The sequence below is a fragment of the Pipra filicauda genome, unplaced genomic scaffold (genome assembly GCF_003945595.2).
Source record: "Pipra filicauda isolate LSUMZ 115617 unplaced genomic scaffold, ASM394559v2 scaffold277_size1012519_pilon, whole genome shotgun sequence".
Classification (NCBI taxonomy): Eukaryota; Metazoa; Chordata; class Aves; order Passeriformes; family Pipridae; genus Pipra; species Pipra filicauda.
The window spans coordinates 349,072-371,177 of NW_024104395.1; the positions used below are offsets into that span (position 1 = coordinate 349,072).

General features: G+C 41.1%; 1 protein-coding gene across 1 annotated transcript in view; it reads right to left on the reverse strand.

The window, feature by feature from the left end:
- The window catches only part of SLC38A1 (solute carrier family 38 member 1), a 42,171-nt gene that overhangs the window by 18,878 nt on the left and 1,187 nt on the right, over positions 1-22,106 (reverse strand). The window contains exons 2-5 of the mRNA XM_027730710.2: positions 14,210-14,422; positions 6,665-6,740; positions 5,986-6,101; positions 923-996 (exon numbers count right to left, since the gene is read on the reverse strand). Coding sequence (XP_027586511.1) covers positions 923-996; positions 5,986-6,101; positions 6,665-6,740; positions 14,210-14,328 — 385 coding nt within the window. The 5' untranslated portion in view covers positions 14,329-14,422. The remainder of the gene's footprint in view (positions 1-922; positions 997-5,985; positions 6,102-6,664; positions 6,741-14,209; positions 14,423-22,106) is intronic.

Here is a 22,106-nt window from a genome sequence, read left to right on the forward strand (position 1 = left end):
ATACATTAGAACCAAAAGAGAAATACAGAAATACTGCAGATGTTACACTGGGCAGATGATTTTTAAAATGCATTCCATTGTTTGGTTTTCTCTATATTTCCTTACAGCTGGCATTTCTGCTTTGAAGCTTGTATAAAAAATAAGTTTGAGCTTAAATGTACCAGCAACATAGAAAACAGGGCTCAGATTTTGGGAACTAACACGGCACAAATGTGTCCACATTGAGTTTAAATAGGCAATTGGTGACATTATACATGCTAGAACAGTAACTTGTGTGATCAAATTGCGTATTTATATATTATAGTGTTCTCGTGCACAGATAATTTTAAAAATATGGCTTCAGAGATTGTTTACAAGGAAAGAGACTCTCGGCTTTCAGAGCACAGTGACATTTAACATTGTAGGCAACTTCTAATTTCTGTGTTTAGATAGTGTATCTGTGTTACAAATACACTTCTCTCTGTGAAGGAACTGTTCCCTTCTATTTTTTTCTAGGAAAACTACTACTACACCACAAAGGCTATCAGGAATTTCACACTAACCATTAAGGACAAACTGTATTTTCATGCATTCTTCATCACTGGCTGTGTCAGTTTGAAGGTTCACTATGTTTCATTTGTAATTCACTTTGTAATGCAAAGAAACTATACGAGCTGTTCCTTCTAGCTCACTGAAGACAACATTTCCAGGCAGCAGAATTCACTCTTTGTCATAAGTTTTTTTCTTTATAGTGATGCTCTTCTCCATTGTCATGACAAATTCTTGTTAATTCTGGGTTTTTGACCCAAATTTGTCAGGCCTTCCTATCATGTCAGCAAAGTGACAAAAACTCCACCTTACAGTAAGCACCTGGCTTCATTTGAACACTTTTCACCTCTTGGTTTTTACAATTCTACTGAAATGGTAAAACATCGTAGATTACCTGTTTCCTTTGAACACACCAACAGGAGATGTATTGAATAAATAGACAGCAGTGTGACTGAAATCAAAAGCAGCCTACAAAAGAATGGAAAATAAAGCTTACCATAAGAGATGAAGTCTAACATTTCAATATTTCATGTCAGGACATATTCCTATTGACTCCAAGACATTTTTTTTATTCTTCTGATCATGCAAAAAGCCCTAAAATACATGTGATTCACATGCTGTTTGCAGTTCCACCATGGAGGTAGAAGACCCCACATGTAGAGGGATTCAACCAAATAAAACTTAGCAGAGCCACAGAGTGCAGCTGAGTTACACCTCCCCATACTGAAAAAAGCAAGAGTAAAGATCTCTTATCAGACAGAAATGAAGATTTAATCAGAGCACAAATGAGTCAGGTATGTTGTTCAACATGCACTCTAAACTTTTTTATTTTGGAAGCAGAGTAAAAATTGAGGAAAGTCCCGTATTTAAGGACTCCCATAACAAATGGAAACATCTTTTCCCAGGACATATTTCATATGTTACCTCCAAAGGGTAACATGCCCAAATTGCTTTTTATGTGCCTCACAGTGCCCAAGGAGAGGGAAGTTAAGGCTTGACTGCCCTCCCTTGGGAATAAAGGCAGCAACCAAAGGCTTATACTTTGTCCAGGTGGGGGCTATTGTTCCCTCACTGATGTCAGTCCTGGTCTGACATGATCCATAATTTAACTTCACATAGAAGAATTGCAGGAAGTAGTGACCAAACTGTTTGTGTAGGGAACTTGCTGGCACAAATGATAATTAGTCAGTGCTGGGGGCTAAGTGCATAAAAGCACATTTTCTCATTGCTCAATGTCTTTAAGTCAAACACCATGTGTGCCTTCCCCTCCAACACTGACACACAAAGACCTGATGATGTTTTCATGATGTGTGTGAAAAGCATTCCGACAATCTGTTGGCAATTCCTCTCTTTATTATGACAACTACCCTCCGGACACCGAGGAAAACAAGACTAAAATTTAACAGAAAACAAGCTGCTGCCATAGATAGGCAGCAACACATCTTTTTCATATGAATATATAGAAAGAACAGGATGAGAAGCCTCCTCCCGTCACTTTTTTATTAGTTTAGACTGGAAATACTTTAGTGCCAAATAATGACCCACAAGTTCCTTGGGGCCAGAGGAGCAGGGAGAAACATAAAGAGGTGATAGAAGGAACTGCTCTTTTGCCAAGAAAGAATGATGGTTGACAATAACAACGCATTCTTTGTACAGCCCCAAGGCTGTTTCTCCTTGAGAAGGTGGAGAAGGGAAGGGAGATTGTACTGGCTGAGGTCACTCTGCTCCATTTTTTACAGATTTGCTAAGCCCTCCTCCTGCCCGGGTTCCCTGCTGAGCTGTTCCGCCCCTGTCTGCCTGCAGACACGGCGCTCAGCCCCTGTGCTCAGCTGCTGGGGCTGACTCAATCCCAGCCCCAAATGGCTCCAGCTCTGCATGCCAGCATCCAGTCTGTCTTAATATTAAAAGCTCCTGTTTTTCAAGCACTGAGCTCACAGAGCCTTTGCAGCGGAAAAAATAACACTCCCAAGCAGCCAGGTATTTATCTGATCTGTTGTCCTTAGCTCCCCATAGGGTTCTTACAGACACTTGGCATTTTCATTAGCACTGTATGAAAAACTTGTTTGTGTTAGGACTGTGGTATGGACAGGAATATTTGTGCCAGAACCACCCCTTGGAAAGGAATGAAAATGTCCATGCCACTCACTCTGCACAAATTCAAAACAGAAACAGGGAACTTGCACTACAGTCCCAAAAGCACTCCCCTACTCTGTTTTGCCTGCTTTTAAAGAAGAGCTGGTAGCTGTGCAAGCAAATGGCAGATGCAAAAGTCACTTCCCTGTAAAAGAATAAACAGTTTAGGCCAGAGGACTGATACAGCGTTGGGAAGAACAAACCGTTCCTGTGATGCCACTGCTGTTTTCTCCCAGATACCACATTTACCAGGTCAGCTGAATTCTACGCTGCCTCCAGCCTGCTGTGAAGTCCCAGGCTTTGGGGCTAGAAAAGCTGTGAGGCTCATGAAGTCACCTGAATTATTTCACAGAGCAGTTCTGAACCCTCATAAGGTATTGGATGCAGAGGAAAAAACAGCATGGGGTTTGCTACCCTACAGCCTCCTAGAGGGCTGGTCTGCCAGCTGCCCTAAACCTCTGGAGGAGTTAGGCTGCAGCTTCATGAGTCCTTTCAGCCAAAACTAGCAGAATCGGCTGCAGGAAGCAGTGTGAAACTTCAGCTGTAGTCTCAATCTATACCTCTTCTAACAAGCTCCTCTGCCTCAGCAGGGTTTTTCAGATCACATGCAGTGCTGGACTAAATGCAGGCTGAAGGCACCTTGTGCATGGCTGGCCTACATGTCTCAGCAACATGATCCATCACTCTTGGACCTGGCTCTCCAGGATGAAACCACAAGCAGCAACAACTGCTCTTGCAATTCCTAGGTGGCCTGGCTCATCTCTAAAACTTTTTGTGCCATCTTTTGGCAGCAAAGTGTTCTCTCCTTTGGCATACAGGAAATTATGTTCTCTTTTGGTCTAGGCTGTAGTAATCACCAATGCTGGGATTAAGCTCCTCTGAGTTCCTACCTCAGTAGTTTTGCCTAGACACTATGATGCTTTGTTATGGCACTAAGTTATGCAAATAGGACATAAACACTGCCATGTTTATTTTGCATGTCTTATGCTAACATCCTGAGGACCTCACTGCCACTGTCCAAGCTCGCTCGGCCCCGGCAGATGAACCTCAGGATTAAAGGGTGGGCTCAGTTCAGCGCACACTGTGTCTCACCTAAAAAATCCACTGCGCAGGCTCATGCTAAGGATATAAGATATGAAGTGATCCAGGTGTTCGTGGCAGTGTGCACTTCATACTGCGAGAGCCCAGAAGCTGTGAGAATGGAAATCAGGGTGGGTCTGCTTTGTCAGTGCTGAAAATTCTCCCTTAATTTTTCTGCCTCTGCTTTCTACTTTTCAGGGATGGTGCATGCCAATATGGGATAAACTTTCCAGAACTGTGCTACTCAAAGGCAGTGAATTTAAGTGCTTTCTCATGTGCAAAAAGCAGTGAAAGCAGAAATGATCTACCTGTGACAGCAACAGCAGAACTATACACTTATGTATGGAATGAGAGTGTAAGAAAAAATCTAACACTAATAGACTAGGTTTAACTCTAAGATTATTGTAAGATAAAAGAACATTTAAAGCAGTTCAACTTTCAAGCATAACTACAGACACCATGTTAGGATCCTGCATCTTCAGGCTTCAAAGGGGAAAGCTCTGCTAGCCTGCTCAGTTAGGTCCTGCTAGCTTCCTTACCTGTGATCTCAGTTGGCTGCTATATCTCAAAGCCAACAGATCTAAAGGCATTATAAAGCTAACAAAAACAATTATCCACTTTTGAACACACACAGTTAATTCCACAGAGAATAATGCTGTTATTTACTCTATAAAATCTCTACATTCAGTTTGGCAGTTTTTTGCACAGTGTGTTGGTACAGATCTACATACTCACTACTCGGGTCGAGCTCAGTCACCATCACACACTGTTAGAAGTTTCTCTGGTGTTCACATCACTGGTCTGATCTACTTCACTTAAAAGAAACTGCCCTTTTACATCCTTTAGAACAACACATTTCACTTTACTCTCATGAAAAACTGCTGAAAGAATGAGAAGAAGATGAGCTTATAGAAAACTAAAGCAGTAAGGAGAAATTGAGGCTGTTCCTTGGCTGAGACACTATTATCACAGAAGAGGTAACAAGGCTGAAAAGACATAACTTTTTTTTTCTCTCCTGAGAGCAGTTTTTGCAACCACCAGTTTGTACCCACAGAGATGTGCTTATCAGAGCATGGGTGGACTATCACATATGGGTTGGAGTACTGGGTAAAAAATGCAGCAAAAATAAAATAAACTGAGTCACTCTGCTAAAGAAAGATGTAAATTACAATCCAGATATTTTACAGCCTAGCTTAGTGACAACACAATTATGAGACTTCATACATTCTTAATGTAAATGGATTAACTCCTTGGATTATTTCTAGATTTTACCCAACCACAGCAAATTGTAAGCTAGCATCATGGATCTAAGCTATTCTGGCACAAAATCCCAGAGCAGATGGCAATACATACCACTTTGGCTATCTACGCTACTTTCTACAGGGCTCACATTATATACTAAGAAATGACAAAAGTTCTATATTTTTAGATTCGACATTCAAGAAATGACACCTCTTTAGAGCAATCTGTAAACTCAGTAACCCTGTTGAATAGTTCTCAAATATTGTAAATTATTGTATTTCTTCCCTCAATGAACATTTATCATTGAAATCTGCACACAATTCCCAACTGATTTCTTAACAATCACTTTTCACAATGAAACGTCTCATACTGAGATCCAAAATAAGTGTCTTAGTCATTCAAGGGCACTGTTTCATTTTTAAACTATTTAATTCTCCTTTATAAAAAGACTTTTTTTTTGCCAGTTAAGTACTCTGCCTCAGCTCTTTTCTATACCAAAATCTTGGCTATATTATGTTGGCTCTCAAGTACTCACCCAAAAAAAATGAAGAAACTGTGTGAGTGAGATGAAAATACTATATGTAACTTATAAAGGAATATAAATATTCTTGTTTTTTAAAAGAGTGTTTATTGCACCACACTCTGAAGAAAGCTCTGGAGATCCTGTGACATAAGTAAGAGCAAGGTACTAGCCCACTGCAGCTATTACTACTGAATATTTCTGATGTATGCATAGCTTGCGGAGCACAGGAAAAATCCCCATCTAGGTCTGCAGTAAATAATATGGAATTAATTTTCCCTAGCATTACAAGTAATGGCTTTTTCCTCAAAAATATTTGACTGAAAAGAAAATGTCTGAAACTTGTAGCTAATATTTTCAGGCTTGAATGCTGTACTTCATTACAGATGGACTATAAATCCCTCCACTTGCTGACAGTGCACACATTCTTTAAACACAGTGAAACTCCACAGAGATCAGCTATTCATCACGTGAATACTTACAGAAAAAGGACAATTCCCGTATTGGCCAAGGCAAAAGCAAGACCCAAAATCCCACTGCCCATAATTGCATTGCTAAGGTTGAAGACAGACATCCCCAGTGAAGTAGTTCCTGGGATCTGGAGAAGTAAAGACAGATGTGTCAGCAACAGCTTGGAACAGAGCAGGGAAATGCACCTCTGCTTCAAACTCCATGTTTTGTGATGTATCAGATGTAAGTAACAACTCCTATGGAAACTACTTAATAAAAATTGGTTTGAAAGAGGAAAAAGCATTGCTGAACCCTGTCAGAGCTACATTCTCATTGCTGTCCAATAGATTTTGTAAACTGACGTAAATGCTATAGGCAATACACAACTCATACACAATTTCAGTTTTAAACTCCATCTTTCACTATGCCTGTGAAACATCTTAGGCACATCATTTATATACGGTAAAGCCATAAGGAACCACCACAACTTCCTGTCCAACACAGGCCAGAGGGATTCCCTTGCCTCAACCCAACCAAAATGCTTGGGGGTTTGTTTTGGGGTTTTATTTAAGTGCTGCTCCCAGGCACTGAAACTTGAATACAGTTACAATTGTGTGTGCCCAGCACTTTTGAAGATGATATCTAAAGGCCCTTCATATAGACAACACGCAGTTCCTTTCGACAGGGAACAGAACAGTGAGAGAGACTTACATATTCATCACATTTCTTCTTCTCCAGGTGGCTGTTTGTGAGACTTCTTCTGCTTTCTCGATCTGAAATAAACTTGCTGAAAGAAGTCAGAGGATTTATTTCCAGCAAGTGCTTAGAAAATGTGAACACATTAATTCCATGAGCAGCATGTGATTACAAAATAAGCAATGTATAAAAACTGTGTGTGAAAAGAGGCCAAACTCATAACAGATTATGCCCCACTAATACAGTGTACATTGGACATCAGTAAAGGTAACACCAGCACAAGATCAGAATAAATGTATGTATGTATGTATATATATATATATATATATATACACAGAATGGTCTTTTAGGCAATTTTGTAAAGTAGCAGCAACAATTTTGTGGATGGGAAAGCAATTTGTTTGCACAGATGCTAAGAGGAAATGCTTCTCCAGGTATCCTGCAGAGATGCTTATGAGGAGTACCCACTGCTCCCAGCCCTGTTCATGGGGTTAGCATAACTAACGCTACCCTGTAAGGCAAGCAGCCATTCTCTGTGACCAAGCATGTCATGTATTCATTCCTTTCTCCCATTATCACACCCTGAAGGTCCTGTGAAGCAAGCAGACAAACCAATCAGATTTCTTCTTCCCCTCCCTATCGACCTCAAGACGCCTGGGCGCCAACTCGATTACTTCCTTCCTTGCCAGCCTGGAAGGTCCCAGGCACCAAGCCCACCAGGAAGTGGTGATGACCCCTTCACAGAAGAGGGGAAGCACAACATCACCCCTAGCGCTGACTGTAAAATCAAGCAGTTACAGGGCCTAAGTGGGGAACTTGGGACTGCAGCTGCCGCTGGCCAGGAACACCCCTCTGTCCTCTGCATCCTCCAAGGAATAAGGGAGTGACTTATATTCTTTTATATGATTTTTATGCCTAGATTATGACTGTACACTGATAAAACAAATCATGTATTAAGATTTGACCCCATCTGCTGAGGGTCCAGGTGATTATAAATCTTAAGTTATACTATAAATTCTGTATTATAATACTTATAAATTGCACTACATTGATTCAGTTTGTTGAAGTCCTGTGCCATTCAAATACTAAATTCTGTGCTACACTAATCATAATACCTTGCTAAAAAAAAAAAGTTTTAATTGTAACTATAATTTACTGCTATCATCATTCTGCCAAGGATCCCTCAAAGACTCCACGTGTCCCCTCACTGTCGGGTGATACTGTAAAACCCTACATTGCCACTGAAACCCTAAATTGCCACATAGTGTTGGTACGTCTGAAGTTAAGAACAGGAGGATGTGCCACACATAGTCAGCACTGCCTAGACCATCCTGAACCAGGCAACGTGCACTGTTCTGGGCTACTAAATTTTCAATTGAGTGTCTTTCAAAACTCACAACTGAATTCATCATACTGCAAAATTCAACACTTCTGTGCAGGGAAACATGGAACAAACAGCTTTTCTTTCTCTTTACCCTTTACTTGTTTTGTGTCCTTGATGTATCCACATTTAGGAACTTACTGTCCTCCTATGGCTGTGGTGGCATCCTTGGGATTTACAACACTTTTGATTTAGATGAGCTGTTATTTTCTCGCAGATCTTCTCTTCAGCAAACTTTTTAGTTTGTATAAAGCATTCTTTCAGCTTTTCATCTTTTGAAGGTTTATGCACAATTAAGTCCCTGGCATCTTTGTTAATCCACAGATGGTTCTTAGTCTGCACTGGCTAATGCATCAGCAATTGTACATGTCACATACCTAACTAGGGGCTGTCACCAAGTGTCAGAGGCTGTTTTAGCTGTAGGAACATTAAGCTGACTCTTCTTAGATTAAAGCAGACAAACAACACTGGACACAAACAGCAGCACTGCTGGTCCTTTCCCACAGCTGGGAACATCTACTGGCTGGGGATATATAATTCAAACTGTGACTCGAGACTGCACATCATCTGAGTACATCCAGTGGTATTCAGGTGAACTCGTAAAGACAGAGCTCTATCAAACTTCCCTACTACCTCAGCTGTGGCTTAATTACTACTGATATATGCTAGCACAGCTATGGCAAAATCATGCAGTTATAATGCTGCTGACTTGGCTTCCACACCTGACACACTTGGACTTAGTGTCTTTAACATTTTGTGTTTATCCCTTAAATCCGGGCATAGCTGGCAAAATGTATGTAGTATTTTTTCCTGGATTTGTTGCAATTTTGACTCCTACTCACTGGTCTGCTTTGATTTCCTTTATGTCAATAAAAAACAACTATAGGCTTCTCCCGTATTTTTTGAACACTAACTTCAGCAACTAATTTGCTGCAAAATATAGACATCATGTCAGATTTACCAGTGCTAACACAGTTGGAATAGATGGCTGAACCCCCCCCCACTGTTTGTGAAGAGCAACCTCTTCTAAAATAAACTGATCGAAATTAACTTTCCAAAGCTCACCTTGTAGGTATTTCATCCTCATGGAATAAAATCTCAACTTGATTCAGAGCATGTGCTTTTCTTTTTCATGTCTGTTTAAAGCTCATCTCTTGAACGCAGGCAGCAGAGTGTGAACGGTTTGAAAAAGACATTCCAGCTCTCTCTTGAAACACCCTGCAGGCAATTTGTACAGGCAGGAGCACAGAGAAGAGCTTTATCTCTTTTGGATTTGTAACTGCTGCTGGGAACATCTGTGGACTTTGCCTTCTTCTGTCATTTATGGAGATCATGTGTCATTTTAGATTTTGTCAAGAGTTATGACAGAAGTCATTAGTCTGATCTCCCCACTTCTGCTCATCCCCCTGCAGCCAATCCCCCCTTAATAATGACAAAAATAACAAATTTGTAGATACTATTATTATTGCTGTCTGGTATTAGAGTTCCATGAAAATTATTGTTAAAAAACTAATACACGATAAAGACAACACTTGAGAAATATTGCTTGAATATAAAAACTACCGTGGGACTTTCCACTAGAATATTTCTGACAAAGTAAACAGCTTCTGCAAAACCGGTATCTTCTGTGGCCAACAAACATGTTATTTCCTTCCGGATGGGACTTTGAGAAAACTAGCCTGATTTGATAAATTGATCCAAAGTACTTTCTTTTGAGTTAGCTCTACATTAGAAATGGAGCGGGCTTGTTGTCCAGCCTCTCATCTCCTATTACAAGCTGGGCTCCTCATCCACCCCATGTTTACCAAATCACACTGCACATTTTGCTCCACTTATGCTGTGTGATGTGTACAGGAGGGCAAAGTCAGACGTGGGAATGTGGCTACTGTGCTCCCAAACCATGAACTACACAGCACTGAGCCCAGCTTCTTTATGGGGTGCTTCCTAGGCCATCTTCCAGCCCCAGGATTCCTTTCCCAGAAAGTTCATCAGTGATGTAGTGTGGGGGGGTGTGGGGTCTGCCTGTGCTGCATTTGCTGTTGCAGGCAATTTAACCTGCAAATCCAGACAAGAAGATTGCTTTGGCACAATGCTTGGCACAATGCTTGGGAGGTGGTACAGCCATACCATATAACAGACAAATTTTCCATAAAAGGAAAGTATTACTGATCTTAAATTAAATAAAAATAAAATTAAAAAAAAAAAGTGTAAGGGGGAAGGTATTTTAATGAATTCAACAGAAGCAAATTTTCCCAAGATACTGCTTTCTGTAAACATTTTTTTCTCATTTCAGGGTGGTTTTTTTCCCCTATAGCATATGAAAGGAAACATATGTTGAAATACTGGAATTTCTAGTTAAACTGTGCCATGCATCTGCTCTGCTTAATAGACATGCTTAGACAACAAGCCATTCATTGTCACAGAATGTTGTATATTTGACCTTTAAAAATATGACACAAATTAAGTGAAACGCCTGTTTATGCCAGCCTCTCCCAGCCCTCCCAAGGACCAAAGGCCACTGTGAGAGGTGCTGTGGCAATGAGCTGCAGGACCGCCTGTGCCATCAAAGACTGACAAGCATGAAATCCATTTGTGCTGTTTGTTGTCTTCATTTCAAATGCTTTACTCATCATTAAAAGACATAACCTGTTCTTAAATGTTTCTGCTTTCCTGTTGTGTTTCCTGTATCACAGCTGAGTATGAACAGATTATACAAAACTTTTCAGGTACACAAATGAAATATCCTGGCCAAGATATAATGAGCTCATCCCTGCAATGCATGAAGCCTCACAGTTGGCTTGGAAAGAATATCTTAATCTAATTATTTTCCTGGATTGATTTAGTGCAAAGCAGAAACTTAGTATTATTGATAAAGTGATTTTAAAAGGATGATCTTAAACTATGGTTTCCAAATTCAATTTATTAAAGGACTTCAACGAAAAATGTTTAGTTAAGGTGATATCTCCAACCTAATCACTTTGGCTAAGCAGAGTTAGCCAGAAACCATTTAGCTATCTTGGATATGTTTAAACATAATTAAATTAAAATGATATTTGACAATGCCTTAAACATTTGTTAGGAAAAGCTAGTTCTGCTAAGATGATAGAACTTTATCCTTAGGCAGCTTCTTAAACTGCATGCTAACTTGAGCAGTGGCAAAGATTTCCAGGGCAGGCCGGAACAAGAAATGCAGAAGAAAGCTTGGTCTGACTTACACTATGAAACTTGGACCAGATCTTGGTATACCTACTAACAACCTTGTTAACAAAACAAGGGGTGCTGATGACTTACTAGTAGCTGTAAACCAAGACAGGCATTCAGATATCAGCTTCCTGAAAGTATTGCATTGTCATAGTTATAGATAAGAAATAAGTCATCTAAATACCGATTTACAGGTATGTGAAGAGATGGCAAAGTTTTATAGTCAGGAGACATGGTTAAAAATCACCAAATCCATGTCTGAATTTGATGCAAATCTCTAGATTGGCATTTCCATTCAACATCTGCATACAAAAAAAACACCCTCTCGGTACAGCCTCTTCAAAGCAATATCCCCTCCCTACATACAACTGTATATTTAGGCCTGGAAAAGGCTGGAAATCCAAAGGAAACTAGACAATTCTTTTCCAAGATCAAGAACTATTTGGAGTTTACAATCAGACTTGGAATCAGCTTCTCCCTCGTATACCTTCTCCAAAAGACCCTTAAAACTCTGTTCTATATTTAGCTTGAACAATTATGCAGTGGGAGAAAAAATGTTCAAAATGAAATACAGTATGCAAAATCAAACAAGTTGAAACGACAAAAAAAGCAAGCTAGTTGAAAATTACAGATCTAATCTAAAGCTCAAGTGAAATCAACAAAAAAAAATCCCACTGATTTTGATGCACTTTGGAGTTTCACAAGGCCTCACACCATGTGCCAGGCAGCACAAAATGTGTTATTCCCTATGCCTCTTAACCTCTTATTCCATGGAAAAACAGTGTTTCCCAAGATAGTTATAGAAAGGGAATAACTACATCCTTTCAGGATGCATTCAGCATGGGGTGCAGAGCAGGATATGTCCCCCTGCTCATCATACATGGGGATGCTCACAAGGCTGCACTGGTGCCAACATGCTGCTGCACTGGAAGCTGTGGTCAGCACGAGCTGCCTTGAAACTTGTTTTAGACATGGAGTGGAATATGAACAAACCGGGATATATAGACCAAAATTCTCATGTGTGGGATGTAAGTAGCTGTCCCATGAGAGCCCTGGCAGTGGGATAATAGAGAACTATAATGGGCTATATCCTACAACCAAATGATTGTCTGCAGAAGAAAAAAAGTTATCCAGAAAGGAACAGAAAATTGTGGAATATGTTCACATGCCCTAAGAGCCAGAGCATTAATCTGAGTTTCTGACCCTCTTTCCTTCACCCCACTTTTCTTCTTCCTTTTGCAGGCAGTCTGAATTCAACTCAGTTCTTGTCATGCTTACTACGTCTTAACTCCACAAAGCACATTGTGACTGCAGAGAATCAGGCACATATGGCACACTCCTTCCCCACCCTCCATAAACATTCACTGAAAGATGAAGTGCCAACAGGGTTTTCCCCCATAACAGTTACTGGTGACACCAGCCAAAGCGCTGGGGAGGTGCACCCAGCCTGGTACAGCCACTCCTTCTCTCAAGGATATAAATTCTCGGCAGGCTAAACAGAGCAAATTTACTACTGTCAGCCCATGAGCTCCTCTCCTTACAACGTGAACCAGCAGGAAAGCAAGCAGGTTCATACTGGAACTGTGTTGTTTTGGCAAAGTTGGAGTGGTTTTGTGTCGTGCTCTTCCCTTTCTTTTTTTTTTTCTTTTTTTTTTTTTTAACAGAAGTGGTTTGCATTTCGTTTTGGCACTTTCCATCAAAGCAGTTGCATCAGAAAATTCCTAACCAGCTCTAATCTTCATCAGCGCAGCTGTTGTGGTCACACCACCACACGCCCTGCTGGCTACGTCCCCAGGACTTCCCCAGGGCGGGCGATGGGGGGAGGCTGCCACCCTCCTGCTGGGGGCTCACCCACACCGCCAGCCAGGGCCCCCTGCTCCATCCCACAGTATGGCTGTCTGGTTTTGCTACCTGAATGGTATGGCCAGCGCTGACTGCTTATTCCCATACCTGTCACCAAGCTCCCTGTCCCCCCACACAATTGTGAGTCACATGACTCTACTCACACTTGGGAAAAAACAGCTCTAAGTTTTGTTTCAACAGTAAAAAAGTGAGTTTCCCAGATAGCCAGAGAAGATGCTGCCAAAAGGAAGAAAGGGCAAGAGAAGATTTTAAAGGGCTGGATCCCCATGCAGTTACTAGCTGGCCAATGTGCTCCACCTTGGTTTGCAATATTTGAAAAGGAAGTTTGATCAAAAAAGAGCTTCCTGTTTTACAGCTCACAAAACCCAAACAGAGTCTGTCAGCAGGTCTTTGCTACAAACTGGTTGGCTCAGCACCTGTTGGAGTCTGACAGGAAGGGCTGGAGAACTACTCTCTGGTGGAAAAGGCAGCTCTTTGGAAATGACTACTGCTTATAGAAAAAGCCAACAGCCTAATAATTGTAACTAGCAATTTTCGCCAGTATTCATGCATTTTTTGAAACTTGATATGACTTAAGTGTAAGACTCTGTTTTACCATCTTCTTGCCACCCCTGCCTGAAGGGAGCAAACTGCTGCCCAGTTTATCTTGCCAAATTGCAAACATGGACTGGGACTACACTTGCTGCCAACCACACCAGCTGTAAATCTTCAGGAGCTTGGATGCATGGATGTGGCCAGACAGGTTAAAACTGTCATATCAGGGATCAAAGGCCAACAAGAAGATTTGCCCCGAATTCTGCCACTGTATTAATTGTTATTACTTCCTTGCTGTGTGCAAGCAGATATTTCAAAATGTTGGCTTTTTGCTACATTATATGTTTGTGAATTTTATTAGACTAATTTGAAAGATTCAAAACGATGAATAAATTGCCACTGTTTGCTTTATCTCCTATTGCAGCCTATGCCCAACAGATGTTACGTATGAAATTCAAATTACATCTTCAAATGAAGCATGACTTGGTAATGAATAATTCAAGACATATACTGAAAATTAGAATGCTGTTTTTAAACAGTGTGTTTCTTAGCAGAGGAAACGTCAGTGGAAAAATACTCACCTATTTATCTGGCCATTTTCCACCTCTGTGAAATCATTTGAATCATTGCTGATGTTATCATCTTCAGGGACAGTCATATTCTGCAATTCAGTCAGTTCTAATCCAGCTTTGAAAGGCATGCTGGGTGAGGAACTCTGCCTATCCAAGTGGTTCTTCAAATACTAGTGTTTGGTTGGTATCTTGTGAATAAACTGCAACCACAGTGTCAGCAACCTAAATAAAACACAAGAAAAAAACCTAAGATGTATACCACCAACAACAGGAAATATCACCAGAAGAAACCAGTGAAACCTGCAAGGAGGGACCATCCTTACCATGCAATTTTGTATTGTTAGATGGACCTCAGGTTATAACCTCAATGCATTGCAGAACAGTAGTAATCTTACATGCCTTAATGAGATAAACCTTACAAATTTACCCTGTCCTCCAACCAACTGCTGAAGACAGTACTTTATTTACAAACTTGTGAGCAAACCAAGCCTGTTTGTTTCAGGAAAAAGAGATGAACTGCCTACAAAATAAGGAATAAAAATTATTTGCTTATCCAAGTCACACTTTGATATTTGGTGTTTGTCTTCTGTATGTTCTCCATTCTTAATTAAAAATATAAAGCACACTGTGTCCGTGCTGATGCTAAATGGAAAGAGGGAGCAAGTTATCCCAGTACCCCATTCTACTAATACATATATTCCAACACACTTTTGGTAAAATGGATGTGTAGATGATGCTTTGTGTATGGTTAAACTTATAATGAACAAGGACAGAAGCAGACAAAACCAAATCCCTGAGCTCATGCGTCATGGGAGAAAGAGTAATGTATACCTTGTGTCAAGCAGTTACTGTCTAGATGATCAGGTGAACTCTCCTTTGATAGATGTGTTGCATAAAAGCACCGAGAATAACACCAAAGGCAGATCAGAGAAGTCTGCTACAATTACATATTTCCTGATCAGCAATGCAAATCAACTGAAAGACCAATATTTTCTGGAGTCCAGCCACTCTAAGCTGAGCTACAACTCCAGCGTGGTAGTGAGGCAACAGTATGCTATTCACAAACAAGTTCCTACACCACAACTCTCTCAATTCCCATTTTGTGAATGAATTTCCCGCAGTACTGCCAAACAACTATTCACCTTGGGGTATGTGGTGAACACTCAGATGCCAGATTAATCTGGGAATATTTTTAAATTTCTCAGGGCTACCTCAAAGCCATCGAACTGCTTGCATGCAACCAAAGAGGCATGAGCATACCCAGCTCTTGCAGGGTGAGACAGGAGGATGTAGTTCACTTGTTCAGTTATGACAGCTGCCTGTTTCAAATTAAGTTTACAGAAGCCAATACTTCTGTTTTATACCACATCTCCACCACGCAGAAGAGGACTTTGCAAATGAGCAGTTTCTTCCCTGTAAATACTTTCTCAGAAATGCAGTTTTAAAATGTGCATGTGCTCCTAACAATTCCTCAAGGGCCCACCCTGTCTAAACTTCAGGTGCAAAGTTTAAAGGCCAGTCTTGAGGCTAACAGTAGAGCAAGATCTGTTCTTTTCCACTGAAAGAGCAACTAAGCACATAGTTATGGTGGCTGACAGGGCCTGGTACAGCCTGTTGTGAGGACAGAGGTTGGGGCATGTTAGCTGAGTCCTTTTTAACTCCTCTACAGAAGAGATTTCCACCACAGACACCAGGAGAAAACTGCTCGGGTATTAAAATGTTAGCACAATAAAATATTTTTAAAACCATTGATTTAGACTGCTGATAAACAAATGCAGACTGGCAAGCAGAGGGTAGTTTTAGCAGTGACATTCTGGAACAGTCTTCAGGAGACTGCAGGGATAAAATAGTCTACCTATTTTGGAAGAGAAGCACGATCTTTTTATAAAAGGATAAAGCCACAGGAGATGGCAACTGCTGAGATGGCAAGGATCAAGCTCACTGAATCCTCAAGCTTCTTGTGACCATGAATTCCTAAAATAAAATATTCTTTAAGAGACTTTACAACCTCTGTACCAAGATCTGTATCCCCTGGCATTTACAAACCTGTGCAATGTTCATCTGAGATTCGAGCAGAGAAGCTTCTCCTCTGGGCACCGTTTTGCATCATGGTGCCCCAGGAGGATTTTCAGAACTGCCTTGACATTGCCTGTGCTTAATAAATTCTCCATGAAGTGTTTCAAAAGCAGGTGCTGAAATTAGCACTCATGTGAGGTAAACAGCACACTGGAGAGCTGGCTGCACAGCTCACTGACGTGCGGCTCCGGCTTCAGGAGCTGCTGCTCTGGCCCTCTGTCACTGAAACACTGCAGAGCCAGAGTGGCAGGAGCATAGCTCACTGCTTTATTCGTAAGGAGTGACAAGCTTTGTCTGTTTTAACCAAAACTCTGCTTCTACAGAAAATTAATTGAATGAAGACTTCCGCAAAGGCATGTAATGATAGGACAAGGGGGAATGGCTTTAAACTGAAAGAGAGTAGGTTTAGGTTAGATATTATGAAGAAATGCTTTACTGTGAGGATGGTGAGGCACTGGCACAAGTTGCCCAGAGAAGATGTGGATGCCCCATCCCTGGAATTGTTCAAGGCCAGGTTGGATGGGGCTTTGAGCAACCTGGTGTAGTGGAAGGTGTCCTTGCCCATGGCAGGGGGGTTGCAACAAGATCATCTTCAAGGTCCCTTCCAAACCAAACCATTCTACAATTCTATAAGATGGAGTGAAATCTTAGTACAAGCTGAAGCATCAGTAATCATTTCAGTCGATTCCAGCTTTTAGGCAGACAAGTTGTTCCTGAAGCAGCATGACAGTCATCTTTGAATCTGCCTCAGGTTCTTGCTAGGGTGATTTACTAAAAAAACACCAAAATAAAACCATGAAAGAAAAAAAAATTGAGTGAAATAATGCATTGCACTTCCAAGTATGAGAAAACCTCATCTCAGTGCCAAAACACGAGGAGGGTGAGAAGAGAGTGGTGGGGCTGGGGACCGAAATTTTCATTGTCATGGCATAAACTCATCACAGATCTTTGGCAAAGAAAAACTAACATGTCCTTAACACCCCCATCTGTAAAATTAAGATGATAATAGTGACAATAACACTCAGTTTGTGAAGCCCTTGAAGATTCAGAGAGAAAGGGTGATAAATGTGATACCTGGAATAAAGCACTACGCAAGTCACAAAATTTTTGCAAAGATACAGTTATCTTAGAGATATACAGAGAAAACCCGTTGCCATTGCTAATCACTCTGGGCACCTTCCACAGTCAATGGAGTACAGGTGGTCATATAACTTTCCTCCCCATTTTTAACTTCAAATTCACCCACGTGACAAACCACAGAGCCTTAATAAAATCTACAGTTCCAAATGATAGCGTTCACATCAACCAGCTTCATTCCCTACAAGTCAAGTGTCCGCTCCAGGCTTGTCACTTGGCCTCTACAGCGAAGCCTGGCACTGCTGAAGGACAACTTACCCCGACCCACAGGAGTGGTCTGAAGTCTCACTGAGCTGTTCCCTACAATTGCAATAGCTTTGCTCCCCAAGGGAGATTCAATGCTGGGATAGCTGAGCTAAGCAAGTTGCCACCTCAGGTATAGGTGCCACTAATGCCGTGGGAAGAAAAACCCAAATTGCTTCAACTAATAAAAATTCACTATATGTTGATACTGAGCTATATTGGAAGCAGCATGGTAATATTTGTACTTTTACAGCCTTTTCATTCAAGAAATGTCATAAAAGAGATGCAAATAAAAATGCTATGTTGGCAAGAGTTCCTAAACTGAGCTTTATTCCTAATTCACATTGAAAGGCAGTAAATAATCATGTGAAGAGTGACTGCAGAAATCCCAATCACTTCAGTCACTGTGCCCAATACTCTGTCCATCCTTAAACCTTCCAAAAAGAGAACCTCTCTCTCCAGACACACGCAAAGTAAATCATGAAGAAGAAATTAGAATTTTGCTCTTATTTCAAACTCTTATACTCAGATGGGCAGTCACTGCTCCTTGAAGCAGGAATCACCCTAAGAGAAAACCAGGAAAGAGTTAATGACCCTTCAAAAGGAACCTCAAGGGCCTTTGTTTGGTAGCTGACCCAGCCCCTCCTTTAGTAGAAAAAGCAGTGCTCTGACCTAGGAGCTTGGCTTTCTCTTTAAATGTTCCATGACATGTCTTGTAAAACCCTTTATGGATAATTTATTTGTTGTGTGCTCCTTGCAGAATATGGGAAAGATTACAACTGGTCACAGAATTCAGGAGGACTATGTGATGACACAAGAAGATAAAATGAAAGTGTTTTTTGTTTCAAGGACACTGAGACCTTCACAAGCTTTTAAAGCACATTTCAAGAACTGTAGTAATTTTCTCTGTTGCCTTCTGAAACATAAAAAAAAAAATATCCCTGCAAATTCATTTTTCTGGACTGTTAAATTCCACAAGAGCAGTAATGGGATCAAAATCCTTATATTTGAAAAAAAAAATGTTATACAGACGGTATATCCTTATTTCTTCTGCTGGTTCAAGCATGAATCGTTTCTGGGCCATACCTGGAAGAGGTGTATTCTCAGAAAACACTTTGCTGGAAGTTGTGTTTTTAACAGTAACATCAACACTCTAGGTGGTAATGGTGATGGCTTAATTCACTTAATTCACTTAATGACTTTTTTTTCTTTCATGTCCCGTAAATGACATCATTCAAAAAGTGTCACCTTAAAGCACATGACTGCCCAAAAGCTGAGCCAGTATGCAAGAGGCATTTGGGTAATTGGTCGAGTTAGACACCATCTAGCCCATCTCTGGATACGGTTTTTGTAATGTGCCCTTGCACACCCAGGGAGGAGCTTCATTCACTGTGTGCTTTCCACAGTCAGTCTTGGGATTTGTAAATATCCAAGACACACTAAGCACTTTTAACTACGAAATTCAAGCTAATTCACTCAAAAGATGAAACACGACTCAATTTCCTTCACAAAGGGAGTTTTGCCAAGAACTTCTCTTGGTTGGTTACAAGTCATCAGAATCCAGCACTTGATTTTCACACCAGCTGGTTTTAGTCCTGCAAAGCCCAAGATGTGATACGTCTTTGCTCATACTTTTGAAACTTCTTTCAAAGTAGACCAATATGACAGTAAGATATCATGGATATAAACAATGAAACACTGAGCCTGAAACTCTGTGCACGGACTATTCACTTAAACGACAAAAAGCAAAAATAAGCTTTATACGAAACAGTATCACGTTGGGAGGCGGGGAAGCAACTATCTCCTTTTCGTTCCACATTAGTGACACCTGACATGAGGAACATAAAGTTCCAGATTCACTCCTCATCTACAGGAAGGACAAAATGGAGAGATTAGAGAAGAGCCACTGAGATAAAAAGAGCTTGGAAATTAAAGACTGACTCACATCCACTGAGCAAACAGCTGCAGTGCTTGAAATGTCATTGCCTCCAGCTCCTCAGCTCTGCCCCTCTGCAGCAGGCTGCAGCCACAGGAGCAGTGGAAGGAAGCGGGTTCACTCCAGTCCCACAGCAGCCCAGCCCCAGTTGGGCTCAGGGAGCCACAGAGAACCGACAAGGTACCAGCACACAGCCGTCCTGCCCATCGGACACAGTGCCAGGATGAAAGCCATGCAGCGGCCGGAAGGACTTCGAGCTGCTGCAGCTGCTTCTTTGGTGGCTGTAAACCACCACCTTTCATTTTCAGGCTTCTTCTCTCTCACACAGCTTCCACAGCACGCAGGATGGAAACAGTTAAAAGATAAGATGGGGGGGGGGAAACGAGTGACAGAAGACTTAGGAAGGAAGCGGAAGGAAGCTCAGAAAAGGATGCTATATATCACTCAGAAGCGATGAGCACAAATGTGGATTGTCGACCTTTCTCTTGGTAGTGCATGACCTTGTGCTGCAACAGGAAAATGTTCCTGCTTTGCCCCATCACTCTCCACAGTTCCCTTCCATGCTGCCATAAAGAAAGAGAACACAGTCCCAAATTAAGTCTCGACAGGCTACTCAGCTGATCAAAAGCAGGCAAATAAGAAACCATAAAATCTCAGTCTGATTCACCCAGTGATTCATTACTTTAAGCAAAACACTTAAAGATGAACCATAAAGGAAAATGGGTTTAAGTACATTTTTGTTTTGAGCCCTTCCCAGTCAATTTAGGAAAGGCATTTGGCAGAGGAATATAGTCACATTTTTTCCTAATTATATTTCTCTGTGAAATCCTCTCAACAGTCTCGGTTTTGAAAAGAGATCCCAGAACGCACTGCCACAAATAAACTCTTGTCTTCCATAGAAAGTGGAAATGCTGTATGAGTGGGGCTTTATGGGGCACTGCAACAAAACAGACTACCCATATGTATTTGTAAGGGTTAAACAGCAGCTCTGAAATTCCTATTTCAATAAATTTTGTACTACAGAAGGAAGAACCCTTTGTATAATTTCATATGTAACTCACTTGCCTTCTGCCCCAGTTTACAAGTAATTTCTCTACCTCAGTTTTGACTCTAAGAGACTCAGAGTGATATTTATCTGATAAGCTTAGACAAATATTATGAGAGTTGACTGCAAAACATGAAAAAGCTGCCATTTTTCCCAAGAGCAGCCGCTCAAACTTCTTGGATTGGATTAAGGTCACAGCAGTAAATACCTACCAGAAAGGAAACTGAATTCAGGCTTAAAATATTTAAATATTCCCACAACATTTCATTTGTCCTCACAATACAAACTTTTAAAGCTGTGGTTATTGTCATGCTACATGGATTTGTACAGAAATGAGCAGGCTGATAAAAAGACAGAGGAGAGCACAGAGGGAAGGAAAGTCCCATTTCTGCTCAGTCACCACTCTTCCCCGGCTAAAAAAAAAAAACAAACTCCCAAACCAGGAAAACACAGACAATATGTAGGACAGAGACCCAGGACAAGCAGCCTGCAAGCAGGAAGGCTGAGAGAGCCCTGCCTCGCCTTCCATCCTCTAAAACCTTTGTAAAAAGCGGGATTTGGTCATGAAGGACAGTTGATCCTCTGTGTTTTACAGCAGTCTTCAAAAAGCTTCAAACAACTCAGAGGATAATCCTCTGCACAGGTGTACGTGGAGTGTGGCGCTCACCGCCAACAACTGTCTCCTGTCCTCACCTGGGCTAGAAAGCCCAGTTGGTCCAACTACAGCATAAACAGCCTCAAGTGACAAGCCAGAGGATGCTGCAATGTGCTTCAGAGAAGTGCTCTCTCTGTGGTGCCTCTTAAAAAGAAAAAAAAAAAAAACTTCCAAAAAGGCAAAGTCAAATAGGAGTCATTCAGCACGACTGTGAAGCAGATCCCATTTTAGTCAGTGAATTTCCATCAAGCCTCAGCAGAAGGCCTCTGCTTACCAGCAATATGGCAGTTCCTAGATTTCAGGCAGGTTTTGCAAGCAGATTTCAATGCCATTTCGGCACAGGCTCCTAACCTGAAAAGGGCAGTTATTGATATCTATATCCTTCAGCAACAGATGGAATTTCCTTTTAGAAACTTTTAAAACAAAGTTGGTATTTTGGTAGCAAATGAAGTAAATGTTAGATAGAAGGATGCTGTTTCTTTCTCTCCCTGTAGCTGTTTTTACTTCTGATCTAAGAATGTTGGACTCAGAAAGTCACTTTCTTGGTTTTTATTTTTATTCCCAGAATGTATTTTATCAACTAAAAAGTATCTTTTTCTAACACTTTACTTTTAGAACAATGGCTCTTCTATGTTCTTTTGCCTTTCAAGCACGTGTAAAAGCCAAACAAACCCGAAGGTGAATGAAGCACCACAAAAGCACAGGTTCCTATCTATAATTTGAACTAGAGGTTGGTAGAAATGTCTCACAGCAGTCTGGGACGCTGAATAGCCTAAGAACATGCAGTGAGTTCGGCTAGTGGCACAAGCATATT